This window comes from Neltuma alba, unplaced genomic scaffold (genome assembly GCF_004799145.2).
Source record: "Neltuma alba isolate B1F8T4 unplaced genomic scaffold, ASM479914v2 tig00013084_pilon, whole genome shotgun sequence".
NCBI classification, from domain to species: Eukaryota; Viridiplantae; Streptophyta; class Magnoliopsida; order Fabales; family Fabaceae; genus Neltuma; species Neltuma alba.
Window position 1 is genome coordinate 353,259 of NW_021637412.1, and position 13,978 is coordinate 367,236.

Here is a 13,978-nt window from a genome sequence, read left to right on the forward strand (position 1 = left end):
TGATGCTAGGGAGGAAAATTAAAGAAAGTTGTGAAAAAGCGTCCTCCGCCATATTCATGAATCGCGGATACTGTGTATTTATGGACTGAAATTTTGCGTCAATTTGCTTTTACTGAATTTAATTTTTGCATTGGTTATTTCTGTAAGCAGTTATAAACAAGTTAAAAAACACTTAAATAATAACGAAAATCTTTTGAAGTTTTACCAAATTGTAAAATTATTAAAGGTATCTGTATCTCTATCATTAATCCATTATATTTTGGTTTGTTATAAAAAGCACAATTTTCCTAATAGAAATGCAGCATTTATAACACCGTTGCATTAAATATAATTAGGTATAACGAGAATAAAATGGAGCCGATGACATTCTTTGATGAGATCTCTTTCGTCATCGCCAGCCCGGGAATTATTATAGTAATCAAGTAGTATTTGATTTGTCAACCCAAAAAACAAAGTAGTATTTGATTTCTTTCGTCAACCGGATTCATTTGTGCATATATAGATATTTTTGTATGTGCATGCGTATTAGTCCGTGAAGTCTCTGGATGAATAATTAATTATATCATTTAAGCAAAAAAAAAAATTTTGTTTGCAAATAACAGGCTAGAAAAAATCACGGAGATGATAATGTTCTCCTCTGACTTTGGTTGATTTTTCATTTTTCGACAAGAGGGAAGATCCGCGTCTCGGCAAAGCTGAACCTTTTTGTTTGGAAGCCCTTGAATTTGAATGTACGTGGGGAATGGGGTGTGTCTTGGCCTCTTGGGCGTTTGGTGGAAAGCACACGGACACGGGTCAAAACGCGAGTTTGTGATGAAGAAACAGGATTGGAGAGGAGGAGAAAAGCTTCAAACCAAACACGGCAGATCTACCCAGCGCTTTTCCATGAGCAGCTACTGGTAACACGTCCATGCATGCAATAAACTCATCAATATCGAATCCTTTTATTTAACTACTTATCGTTACTAACGGCATCGAGTATCTTGCCTTCGGTGACGGCCTAATTAGCCACGTAAAATTAGTTAATTACTGTAACAGCCTCCAAAACAAACAAAAAAAAGCAGGTTTATTTTTTTTTCTGAAAAAGGTCAATTAACAGTACTATTTAACAAAATCCAGTTTCTAAATATTTGTTTAAGAAAAATATTTTAATTTTATTATTAATTATTAATTAAAAATAAAAATATTTTGAAATGGTCATAGTTCAGAGCAATATTTCAAATAAAGTCATAGATATATTGTTGCTGAATGTTTTATAAAATTATTAAATTCCAAAGATTTAAGATACGATTTTGTCAACGATTTTCACAGTTTGTTCTATTTTTTTCAACGTCAATTTAATTAATTATCAATAATTGAAATTCTAGTCAAAGGTGAAATTATATGAAAAAAATTTAAAAAAATGGACAATTTAAGGGAACACATAGCCATCCAAATTACTTTTAGATGTCTCACATTCAATTTAATTTTTTTTCAAGATGCAGAATCTGAAATAAAGATAATCTCATAACTAACTATTTTTTCAAAAAAAAATTTATCAATCAAAAAATGTAGATATGAAATTTTAAATTTAAATTGTTCAGATTAAATTTTAAATGGTTCATATTTCACCACAGAAAATTCTCATTGTTGTAAGAAACATTAAATAAGAAGCCGAATTTTAACACAGGGATACAAGCATGAATAGTTCAGCTACTTGTAAGTAAAAAACCATGCTGATATTAAATAGTATCACATAAAATCCATCATGCATATTATTTATTTAATATTTATTAATCATCAATGTGTCATTAAATATAAGATCAAATCATATGTTACCTCATATATTTAATTTAATGTTTATTGGAACGTGATTTTTTATATGAATAAACGTCATATTATTTTTTTAAACCATGGATTTTTTGTGTAACATATTGATATTGATGATGATTTAATGCCATTTATAAGACTCATCTTCTGGCTGATGGGTAAAAAAATCAGATCCATAATCCACAAGATCGGCAAGCCCCCTCTGGAAAGACAAAGTGCTATCTGGGCAGGAAAGCCGTTAAGGCCCATCATAAACACGACGTCGTTGCATTTCAACTGTCAACTATCCAGCATAGATTTGGAACCGGAGCTTAGTCCAAGCGAAGCGACGGAGCTTTGCCACCAAAACGTAGTGAATCAGCAATGGTGAAAACCGTTGTCGGAGAAGAGGCTCAACTGAAATTGGCTGAGGATCGTCTCAGCCAATCTGCACTTCCTGCTGAGGTACTCACCGCCTTTTCACATGCACTTCTTTGGTCTGTTAAATGTTTACATCACGTATTCTATTTCAGTTTCCTTCCTTGCCTCTTTCATTTGCAGGTGGGCCTAGCAATAGGTAAGCTGAGTTCTACTTTGGACCGAGGATTTGTGTTGGATTTGATTCCGACACCGCGAAATGATTCTAATGAACCTGCTTGCGCCATCATCGATACCTCCAAGGACGACAAGAGAAAGGGCTCCAAATCTAAATCTCAGGCCACTGATTCTTCCTCACTGTTCATCGATATGGATTGGGTCGCTGAACACGCCCGCCAGGTTCGTTAATATAGTTTGGTTAATTACGAAGTGCGTCAACAATAGCTTACGCTGTGATCTCTTTATTATGTTGCTCGCGTAAGTAATGAGGGTGGGATTTCAGGTGTCTAGAATGCTTGTTGGCGGCATAAAGGTTGTTGGCATATACATTTGGGTTAGTGAGAATGCATTCAAGAATTCAACCGGGGTGCTTTTCCAGGTATCATACATTATTCGTTCGAGTGTAATTTAGTTCGACAGGGAAGTTTCTGAAGAGAGGTATTCGCGGTCATATATGTGGTGTTCTGTAGAATTGTAACGAATACCGATGGAACTTGTATAATAAAAAGGAAAAAGAAAAGAAAAAGAAAAGAAAACTAATATCGATGGAACACATTCCTTTCCTCTCTTTCAGACAGTGAGGGGAGTTGCTGAAGCGGCGTCTAGTTTGGAGACTGACTTCGATGAAAGACTGCTTGTTCACATTTGTTATAGCCCGAGGAGGTAATCCAAACTTTAATAGCTTGTTGTGTCCTAAATGGTATCCTTTAGCTGATCTGCCTTTCTTTTGACATAATTCTCATGGTATTCGAGTGCAGATGGAATTGTCGAAGCTGTTCACTATCTTCAAATATTACATCAAGTAGTTTACCGCCTTGTGATTTTAAAATGGGGAAAGTCTTGAATTCCCTTCAAACGTTTCGGTGTATGTACAACTTCAACCTCAGGTACAATTTTACTTTTGCAATATTTATTCATTCGTTATAATTTTGGTGATTTTTGACTATCTTCTTATCTACTAGTTCATTATGCCATTCGAAGATTGGCCAGGTATGAATGGTAATAATAAGAAATCTAAAGTTTCATCCGGAAAAAAGAAAAGAAAAGAATAGAAAAGAAACCCCAAGTGCGTGAAACACAATAGCAGTGCCTAGTTTGTGCTCTTGATTGAGTGTCAACGTATGCCCGCACTCAAGTTTTGAATTTAAATTTAAGCCTAAATACACCACTATAGATTTACTTTCACCACACTGGATCGGTTTATGACATCTCTTAATCTTTTTGAAATAATTCTAGGATCAAATGATTTTTCACCCGCGTCTTCATTGCTTGGGCTCTCATAACCCCCTTGTCATCACTACCTCTCTCCTCCACTACTCCCCTCCGACCTTCACCAATGTCAGACTTAGTTGCTTCTTTTACCATTACCTTCCCTCTTCTGGAGTAAGGTTTTTGAGCTGGATTAATACTTGGGCCAACTGGCCCATCTGGTACATGACCTGAAAGAGAAACCATATCCTTCATAATTGTAAATAGCATATATAAAATAATGTCCTTTAAGGCTTTGGAAGGTGAACATAATCAACAAACCAAAAAGAAAAGAGAGAGGGGAGCATGAGTATTGAAGCTAAGCGGGCTCAGTGTACTCCGGCCATGACACAGATCTGGTTGCTGTCTCGGCTGGTCGTTTTGTGATCATGCGCTGTCTCTTTACCTGACCTAAAACTCCAGGAACTTATTATCATGACCACTGCTGTCGTTGAGGTGGTTGGTTATTAGTAGTGAGTTCAATTTTTTCAAGAAATTGTAAGTCTGAAGTATGATGTATGTTTTGCTAGATTACCCATATTTCATGAAAATGCCTCAAAGTTTCACACAGTGAGTGATGTCCTTCGTCATGCTATATCTATTCATGCCAAAGAGCTTAAAGGTGCAGAAGCCTTGATTGATGGTAAATTGGTAATTACACAACTCTTCCTCACCCCCCCTCCATTATTCCTAGCTCTTTCAATTGTAATCGTTGTATACTGAGCATCATTTGTATGTAATTTTCCTTTCTGTCAGTGCTCTTTTAATAAGATTTTATTTCTCCCTTTCTTTAAAAATAGGTTGATGATAATAAGCACTGCTCATCTGATGGCGTGCATGAAGTTGAACTGCTTCTACCATTTATGAGCAGTTCACCAGTTGAAGGTAAGTATATCTACAATCATCTGCTAAACTAATCCATTTCTATGTTTCTGGCGCTTTATTAATTTGCATCACTAACATTAATGATTGATATGTTATAAAGCATGCAGCCAAAGAGATGTTCTTGGTATTCTTTACTTAAGTGGCTCAATATGTTCTTTTGCATACCTGAATTCAAAAGAGCCAATTTCACAAGCCATCACTGATGTAAAGGTAATTAATGGCTGCCCATATTTGTTCTATTCATCCTTTTATGATAAAAGAATGGCAATTATCAAAGACAAAATGGCGAGAGAAAAAACAATTGAGGTGGTTTAGACATGTGCATAGAAGGCTACTAGAGGCATCAGTTGAGTTGAGTGGATGGTTTTTGACTATATGAAAAGATCTATAGACCAAGAAAGATACTTAAAAGGAAGTTATAAAATAGGATTTTATGGTGAATGATATATTTGAATAGTTAATTATTTATAAAGCCCAATGGTGTTATATGATCCATCAACCGACATTATGTAGTAGGATAAGGCTTGTTGTTATTGTTAGTTAAAGTTAGTTGATGCTGCATGTTTTTCTTATGAAACTGTAGTATATTACAAACCCTACATTTAATATTATTTGACATATTAATAGTTTTTAGTCTTGTAACATATTTTGGAAGCAACAAAAGGACCTTATAAAACTGCTGACTTACCTATTTTAATGATGAGGCTTTTGAGCAATGGATTGCATAATCTCCTTCAGACTGCACTAACTTGAGTCCCCTGTTTTTGTCCTCTTATATCTTGGATCATGGTTCTTTGCTGCACAGGGAGATATCATTATGAGTCTGCAAAGTAGATTGGATATCATCTGTGACGAGGCAGAGGGTGATTCAGCTTCTAATCTTGATGATAGCAGAGAAGCAAGTGATGAGATATCAACTGAAAAGCCTGTTGCCAAACTAGTTTTGCAATTATTGAGGTCTGTGACTTATAATATTGATATATTTGACCCTTGGATCTATTAGAGTGTTGCTTGATGAGAAAGCTTTGCCAACTATGCATGCATGTTCTCAATGTAATGCTACAAATGATGCCTTTTCAATTCTACAATCAACTACTGTGATGTGTGGTTAGGCTTTGCCAGTTTGCAGTGGCTGGCATGGATCCTCTATCTCGTTTGTTTTTATAAAGTTATTGCATTTTGATGACCTGATAAAATTTGCTTACTGAGTAATGTATTTCAATTGCAGGAAGGTGCATTCCATATTTGTTTTCCATTGCTAACCCATTATATAGATAAACACTACTCCATACATAGTGTGTTGCAATGTCGTTCAATCTTAGGGTTGTTTTAAAGACATGCTCTATGCAAGAAAAATTTTATGCGTTTATTTTGAATACCAATGGAGCGCTAATGACAGTTGATTCTTGGCATCTTGTAGCTGAAACCTTTGTTTACTTGGAATTATTATGTGATTCAGTCATTTATGAAAAGCTTTAACCATATTCAATAAACTGTGCTTCCTGACAGTACATGTTAGACGCTGGCAACCTCGAAGTATTCTTGATTATTCATTAGTTATTACAGAAAAAGGATATATGATGGTTTTAAGTGTGTGCAGATTAGGGTCATGTTAATATATTTTTCCAGTGCTGTACATAGTCGCAGGGTAGGCTAGTCTGCCCACAGGAAAATGATAGTATTGCACTGGTTTCGTTGCTTAGCTGCTGAGTTGGGTTCATTCCTTGGTTTGCACATTTGGCAAGGATACTGTCTCCTTAAAACAAGAGCCAAAAGAAAGGAAAATCCATCTCAGTGAATGAGTTGTTTAGTGCTGTTACATATCAGTTTTAAGACAATCTTAAATTAACTGGTATTTATATTTAAATTATCTTTATCCTGTGACCTGTTTGCGCCATCTGCTGTCAATGTAATGTAGAAGATATCTTTTTTCTTTTTTCGGTTTTCTATTTTCGCCCAAAGTTTCTTCTAAGAAAATTTGTATATGTGATCTTCTGACTTGTGGTTTTCATGCTTCCTAAGGTGCTAAGAGATCATTGTGCAGAGTTATTATCTGCGAAATCTCTGGCTGCTAACTCGACGATTTTGGAGCCAGAAAAAGAAGCCTTAGCCCTCGTAAGTAAATCTTTCTGGAACGTGGCTGTGCCGTTTGGTTTAGCTATTCAACACTTGGAAAAGAAGGGCAGAGTTGAAGACACAGGAGAGCATTCGAGTAAATCTTCAAAGCCAGTTAACATTAATGTTTTGGCTGCTGGTCTTGTCCTTGTCCTTGCAATTATGCTTGGTTTTGCCCTCCTGGTTCTGAATGGCTGACACATCGATAAACATGGAATATCTCTCGATTAATTTCTATACTTGTGATGGGAGAATATGTTTGAAGGATCCAAGCCATAGACATTTTCTCAAGTTAAGAGCCAGTTGATGTTATATTTGTATATATGGTGATCCTTCAAAATGAAAATCTGTGCTGCGGGAAAAATTAAAAACGAAACTAGAATCGACAAAATACAAAAGGGGAGGTCCGTATTTGGATTAAGCAAGTGTTATTTTCAATTTTTTTATATATTTGAATAATTGTCATGTCTGTCGATCGCAGCCAATGTCATTCTGATTCAGAATAGTATTTTAAAATCCTGAGTTTATAAACAACAATAATAAACATAAACGTAAATGAAAGTCATGCATATTCGCCACACATAAAGATTAAGACTATTTTACAGAAAGTTAATCCTGCAGAAAATATGGTCTGCATGCATCCCCGTGATCTTTAAATGTCGGCACCTAGATTTCCAATTTTCTAGGTGGCCCAAAAGAGATTTCCAATTTGCTAAATCCTGTGAAAAAACGACGACATAGTTTCTTCCTATAACTGCAATTAATACATTATGCATCAGAATTAACCTGCACTATGCATGCATCACGTTGTCACTCAGAACAATTACTGGCTCGGTCCATTCCCTGTATTTTTCTCGTCAGCAGTATCACTAGGAAGGCCAAGACCATGAGGAATCTTGCCAGGATAGTTTGTAGTTGACTTATCTGATCCAATCAAACTGCAGAAGTAAAACTCAAAAATGAATTTTGTGCGTTAAAGCATGGATAACTAGGTGTGTTCTAGGTGTAAAATGCTCACCCTCTGTCAACGATAACCAGTGAACGCAGCTCACAATTAGCAAAGCTGCAAAACAAATCGGGAAAGTTTTTATTTAATCCTAAAAGAATGATAACTTAAAAGATGTAGTATTGAAAATATGACACCGGGTAAACAATTCCATCATGTTACAGATTAGGCTTTTCCTCATGTGAAATGATTAATGTTTAACAGCGACGTAAAGAACTTTATAAAATGAACTCTCTTATATTTAAACAAGTCAATTCAATTAAGAAATGCCAAAGTTACAGATATAGATACCAGAGACTTGTCTAAGCACATCTGCTTGAACAAATAATCATATCCGGAAAATATCAGAAAGTGCCAGGTTAAGATTCTTCCCTTTTCTTTTACATTTCCTTTCTTTTCATAAAGCATCGGAATTGTATCTTCAGTGCAAATTAGACACTCAAGGTAAAGCGTATTTATCGAACGCACATGTTGTAACCCGTACAATCAAGTTTAGCGATTATTTCCAAAGGAATGCTTACTGTGTGCATATTTCACTCTTCACAGTCGGACGGCAGTCATTTCCGAAAGCGCTTAGGGCCTGCAATAGAAAAGCACTGTGACAAACAATCGCTATCTCCTTCTCTTTACGTGTCCATAACCTGTACCAAATAAGGAAATCAGGGGGAGCAAAAAGGCCAGACCCTTGGTTTATGGCCATTCCCGGCCTTTGATGGGTAACACGCACATAATTTACTCGAATATTGGAGATGAAAAGATGAAAAATGCGAGATCTATCCAAACCGTGGATTTTCCAGGATTGTACTTAAGCGTGAATTGCAGAAATATAGGACCGCTATAATCATAACAATACGGTGAAGCCTCTTTGGTTCCATGCTATGGCTTAATGAAGATTTTCATGTTCTTAACTATGCATGAATAGACAAGAAACGCGAATTGGACTATGAAAGCATTCGCTCACCATTTCAAAAACTTCAGCCCCCTACCAGCAACTTGTTCATCCTTCTCTCTAATGCCAGGTGTCCACAAAATGTCCTCGTCACTTTCTATCTAAAATGAATTTAAATGAGGTATGAATACATCCAACAAAATTTGGATTACCTACTACCAATTTAAGCATCAGAAAAAACGTAGTTATAGTAGCTCTCGTTCACATCATGAGAAATCAATCAAGATACATCACGTACCAGCGAAAAGTCAATTGCAGGGAACATATCCCGGTACTCATGAATGCTTCTTCTCTTATCACAAGGATTAAGTCCCTGAGTTACAAAAGTAAAGTACGACACAAATGTAAAGGATGTTTAACCCAAATGATATTCCAAACAGCGGATTATGAATAAATTTATACGGTAAACTTTTATCTTCTTTCTCTCCATCATAGTTATTAGTTGGCAAATGAGCTGAAGTTAACAGGAAACCGCATGATCAGTGAGGCAGTCAGCCCCGGAATATGAGAACTAGAGATGAGAAGTCAATTTCATGCAGGACCAAACAGTACCTGGGCCAAAGTTGGCACTAGCATGCATGAGCTCATATTACTCTCCTTAAGAAGCCGAGAATTCTAGATGAGCAGGTAGAAGATATACAACTTATGGATTAAATTTAGGTAGTTCATCTAGTATATTTCCCAATCACTAATGCAGTTTTCTCCTGAATTTTTCCAGAAGCAAAAAGAAGCAAAGCAGACAGATAGGAACAAAAAGAATCCATGAAAGCAAAGAAAAGGTCGGTGCTAATTACTAGTAGTTAACTAAATATACAGAGCCACACAATTTTCATCAAGCCGAATTTAGATTACCAATATTACATACCAAACGCTCCCGGCAAAGCTCAATCGCTATAAATGGAGGGGAATTCAGACTAGAAATTGCAGCGTGTTCACTATGTCCCACATTTTCCTTCATCAGAGGAGGTGCATCAATCCCATCAGTGTGTGCTTCACCACCAAAGACTCCAGCTGCTGTTTGCATGGTCCTGAAATGCAGTAATTACCAAGTCAGCTTACAAGGTCTTCCAGCTATGGAAGACGTCTTGTTTATTCACTGATGCGCAAAACTTTTATAAACACACGTCTGCGCAATACCAGCACAAGACAGCAGAGTACTCATAATGGTTATCATTTATCAACTGCTCAAAGGACAAATCCCCACCAAGACTCTTATAAATAACCTTCAAGTTAATTATTATGGTGCATGACAGAATGAGTTGTTCACAAAAATATCATTTCCAGATTTTCTTCCTCTTTCAAGAAAGAAAAAGGAATCAGAAAACACCACTCACGCATAGTAAACAGATGTTCAGAACTAAAAAGTAATTGGAAGATCTCATATTGATAGATATCGGACAAATACTAGATATATACATACATATGCCAGATCAATAGACAAAATTAAAGGTATCAGACTTTTCACTCCTTTCCTCAGTTTTCTTCTAGAGTCCCTACCAAACAAAAAGAGAATGAGAAAATTCTCTCCAGTAAACATGAGAAGCTCTCTTTCTAAGAAAGTCACTTTCCCATCCATCAAACATAACTAAAAACACTATCCTTAACATTTTCCCTTTTCCCAAATCTTTTTTTCAAACTTAATTCCAATCTCATATTTCTGTGATCTTATGGTTATCTGTTGCAGTCTATCTTCCATGGTTCCTAATTACCGGTATATCCACTCAGATCAATTTTAGGCTTTTATGGTGAATGACACCAATATTCCATTTTTCCAACTAACATTGCTGAAGAGTATCATTATAAAAATAAAGGCAGTGGTTACAGTAATAAAGCACCAGATCTCTACAAAGTGAGCACTATACAATTCGTAACAGGATTACCAATTAATAAAGTCATACCTTAACAAGGGGGAAGAAATCACTAATTCAATTTTCTTGGAAAGACCACATGCTTGAACATGCGCCCGCAGATGATCAACCTGTTATAATGCGCATATAACAAATATTTGACTAGGAATGTCTCAGCAAAAGAACAAACTGAAATTTTATTCTAAGACACATCCTGGTCGACATTTCCCTCCTGAAAATAAAGTTATGGCAACATATGGCTATGATACCTATTTTCTACTGAAAGCATGAAACGACTTTCTTCTTTATAGTCGAAAACACATCCTTAAGAAATTCCATACAACACAAAATCACAGCTGAAATGCTTTGCTTAATAAGATAACAATAAAATGTTCTAACTCAAGATCACCTGCTTCCAGCCAAGAGGGCTTAGTTGTGCATCAAAATAGTCACAAGACTTGTATGCTTCATGGTTTTTTTCTCCTGCTACGTTGTGAACCCCTTGTGCATGTCTAACCTGTATAGTAGATTAAATGAGACATTACTGGTCTTAAAAAAATGGTGGCACTAAGAAACAAAACATTTTTTTTATAAAAAATTTCCAAACACAGGCATCAGCTATGGAACTCTGTATCTGTACTATAGATAGCCAATATGACAACAACCAATTTCAAATTTTAAAGTTAATGGAATTTTGTCTCTATCAAACTACGTTAATGCAATTCCAAATTTGATGAAAGAAGTATATTTAGCTTGAAGTACCATCTTATATTTCGTTCGAAAGGCCATCTCATATTTTCAGTCAAAATTATATTTTACCACATTGATGTTTGAACGTGATATTATATCAATGCTTTAAAGAAAGGAATAGTAAGCTTCAACATAGAAGTTCTGTAGCTAGAATTAGTCGTCGCAGAAAATCACAGGTCAATGAAGGTTCTGGTTTTCAAACCATATGTTCCGAATAGGATCATAAGCAACGGCCCAGGAAACAAAAATTCAAACATAGAGGTGGCCACGAACCAGGTGAAGAGTTTTACAACGGTGCAATGGATAGATACTTAGGCCTTCGTTGGTATCCATATCTGCAGTGACATCAAATGACATCCAATAGTCAAGGGTTACTATATAAATAATGTCAAAGCAAAACTTCACATCAACGTCAATATACCTTAAACGTTAGGATGTGTTTGGATGAAACCAAACCATAGTTTGGAGAATAGATTTTGGGGAGAATAATTTTGTGAAGAATAGATTTTGTCAAAAAGTGATTCTGAAAAGTGAGAGTGTTTGGATAGTTGTTATCAGAAGTGCTTTTTATATATACAAATTACTAAAAAAGACATAAGTTAATATGATAATTACATAAAAGATAGATTTTATGATATATTTTAATTTGAAGGAATAAAATTGTTAATAATATATTTTTTACCAACATAATTAATAATACATAAGATAATATAATTAATGAATAATTAATATGTATATATATATTTACAAGATATAAGATTAATATGTTTATAAAAAATTAATTGAGGGATGTTAAAGTCATATTATTATTGAGATCTACTCTGATAGGTACAATCATACTCTCCAATTTGAGCCAGAAGCAGAATGGATTCACTTCTCCTGAAACCATGGTTTCAGGTTCTAAAACCATGGTTTTGGCCCAAACCATGGTTTCAGATTATGGCATCAAAATTGATGCTGTTTGGGTGACATTACACCCAAACCATGGCTTTGGGAGTCACCCAAACAGACCCTAGGACACCTATATACGCAAGAAGCTACTTGATGCACTAGTCGGCAAGCACAGACGTGTGATAAAATAGTGTGTACAACCAAGCAATGAGGAATTGCTATTCAGCATGCTCGGGCACATGCTACAAACACAGAGGACAGCACCGATGTTGTATATTGCACATAAGAATTACGCTCCAAGCCTCGTAGAACGTAATAATTTATGACCACGTAATTTCAGCAGAAAAGGCTTAGAAACAACATTTTATAAAGGAAAATGTGTCTGTTTAATTGTTCATCCATCAAAACTGAAAACTAAAACGGCGGTTCTCCTAAATTCATGCGTCAGCGCTCTATACACTCCAAAACGACGGAAGGTACGAAATCCGGAAGTCTCCATTTTTTGCAAACAGAACATTCAAAATCAAAGAACGTGAGGGAAAACTGTTTAAGAATAACCGGTCGACAATCCATTGTTCATGTACTCCTTCCACATTAAGAAAAAGCGGATCAATAGCACCAGCGCCCCTCACCAGCGCATTCATACGGAATCGAAAATGAACAATTCCTCAAATACTCATTCAGCATCATAAACACTAATCCTTGCACCAAAAACCATCAAATCACCGGATCAACTTTAAACGAGTCCAAATTTAATCCGAAACTGAGTTATCATGAACCACCAATAGAAAACAATCACACGAAGTCACGGCTCGAAGTGACCAACAAGATCAACAGTATAAAAAGGAAAAAATGCGAGGTCGATGAGAATTCGCATGGAAGAAAATAACAACAGCAGAGAAGTGGAAGCAATGGAGAAAGGAGAAGGAAGAAGAGAGAAGTACCTGAGCGAGAAAAGAAACAAAGAATGGAAGAAGAACGCGAGGAACGAAGCTTTGAAATGGGAGTGGGGATGATAGGATACCCAACAAGTTCAGGTTGATTTACTCACGAAGTAAACGCCCAACAAGTTCAGGTTGACTCACGAAGGGGTAAACGCGGCAGAGAAGAGTCAGTTACGCAGTAGCTATTTTTTTCCCCTCTATTTTATTTTTGCATTCTAAATATAAAATTTATTTTATAGTACTATCTCTAATTATAAAGCCAATTGACTAATTTGAAGAGATTAAATAAGTAAATTGAGTTAGTTATTTGTCCTAAATAAGTGTTGTCCTTCCTAAAATATCCTTACTAATCATTAGAAGAACTATCATTATTAGAAAGGTACTTTGAAAAAAAATGTATAAATATAAGAGACAAGTGAATTAGGGTCTTATATTTAGATTAAAATAAAAGTCAAACAGGGTCTTATATTAAGAACCGGAGATAGTATAATTTATACTATGAAAAATTTTATAATATAAATTATATATAAAATAAATTTTATATTTAAAACGAGAGGGGTAATATTTTCTTGTTGAGCTGTTGGCATATTTTTAGTTGAGAAGTAAGAGGGTAGCCCTCCCCAACGTTAGGATTAGTGTTTGATCTTTGAATTTTCAACCCATTTTCTCTCTGTAATTCACTATAAAAAGGCTATCTGGTCTTTGGAGTAGCACGACCATTTTTCAGGGAATACATCTATCTTGGAGATTCTCCATTGGTCCTTTAGATAGAGTTGTGAGATACTTGTGATCCTTTATATCGGAATTCTGTTCTGCTGCTTCCTTATTCTTATATTTTTTTATATTTTGGTCCCTACCGGGGGACAAAAGTGGAATCAATAAAATGCAGTGAGATCTGGCCCAAAAAAAATATGGTGAGAATTAAATGTAGTGGACACGGCGTGTACGGTGAGATGCG

At 35.6% G+C, this 13,978-nt stretch overlaps 2 protein-coding genes across 3 annotated transcripts in view; one reads left to right on the forward strand and one right to left on the reverse strand.

Moving 5' to 3' along the window:
* The first annotated feature begins 2,107 nt into the window (after positions 1-2,107).
* LOC114734282 (protein odr-4 homolog) lies at positions 2,108-7,058 on the forward strand. The gene is made up of 12 exons (XM_028921873.1): positions 2,108-2,253; positions 2,350-2,565; positions 2,669-2,764; positions 2,960-3,048; positions 3,144-3,272; positions 4,164-4,284; positions 4,434-4,518; positions 4,619-4,728; positions 5,324-5,512; positions 5,631-5,671; positions 5,747-5,750; positions 6,541-7,058. Exons 1-12 carry the CDS (start codon positions 2,173-2,175, stop codon positions 6,829-6,831), a joined length of 1,452 nt encoding a protein of 483 aa, XP_028777706.1. The 5' UTR covers positions 2,108-2,172; the 3' UTR covers positions 6,832-7,058.
* A 275-nt stretch (positions 7,059-7,333) lies between these two features.
* Positions 7,334-13,978, reverse strand: part of LOC114734270 (phosphoglycerate mutase-like protein 1) — a 42,346-nt gene continuing 35,701 nt past the window's right edge. Inside the window, exons 1-10 of one of the 2 annotated variants that reach the window (XM_028921861.1) lie at positions 13,021-13,113; positions 11,459-11,520; positions 10,845-10,952; positions 10,487-10,566; positions 9,454-9,616; positions 8,827-8,901; positions 8,601-8,689; positions 8,161-8,280; positions 7,652-7,696; positions 7,334-7,571 (exon numbers count right to left, since the gene is read on the reverse strand). In XM_028921861.1, coding sequence (XP_028777694.1) covers positions 7,457-7,571; positions 7,652-7,696; positions 8,161-8,280; positions 8,601-8,689; positions 8,827-8,901; positions 9,454-9,616; positions 10,487-10,566; positions 10,845-10,952; positions 11,459-11,518 — 855 coding nt within the window. In that variant the 5' untranslated portion in view covers positions 11,519-11,520; positions 13,021-13,113 and the 3' untranslated portion in view covers positions 7,334-7,456. Of the gene's footprint in view, positions 7,572-7,651; positions 7,697-8,160; positions 8,281-8,600; positions 8,690-8,826; positions 8,902-9,453; positions 9,617-10,486; positions 10,567-10,844; positions 10,953-11,458; positions 11,521-13,020; positions 13,114-13,978 lie in introns of those variants that run through there. The other variant, XM_028921855.1, reaches the window with a different exon arrangement.

What these genes read in the sequence shown, in the direction of transcription:
- LOC114734282 (XM_028921873.1), top strand. Translation starts at nt 2,173, where the DNA reads ATGGTGAAAACCGTTGTCGGAGAAGAGGCTCAACTGAAATTGGCTGAG. An exon ending in AATCTGCACTTCCTGCTGAG is followed by an intron (nt 2,254 to 2,349) that starts GTACTCACCGCC and finishes TTTCATTTGCAG; the next exon opens with GTGGGCCTAGCAATAGGTAA. An exon ending in AAGCCATCACTGATGTAAAG is followed by an intron (nt 4,729 to 5,323) that starts GTAATTAATGGC and finishes TTTGCTGCACAG; the next exon opens with GGAGATATCATTATGAGTCT.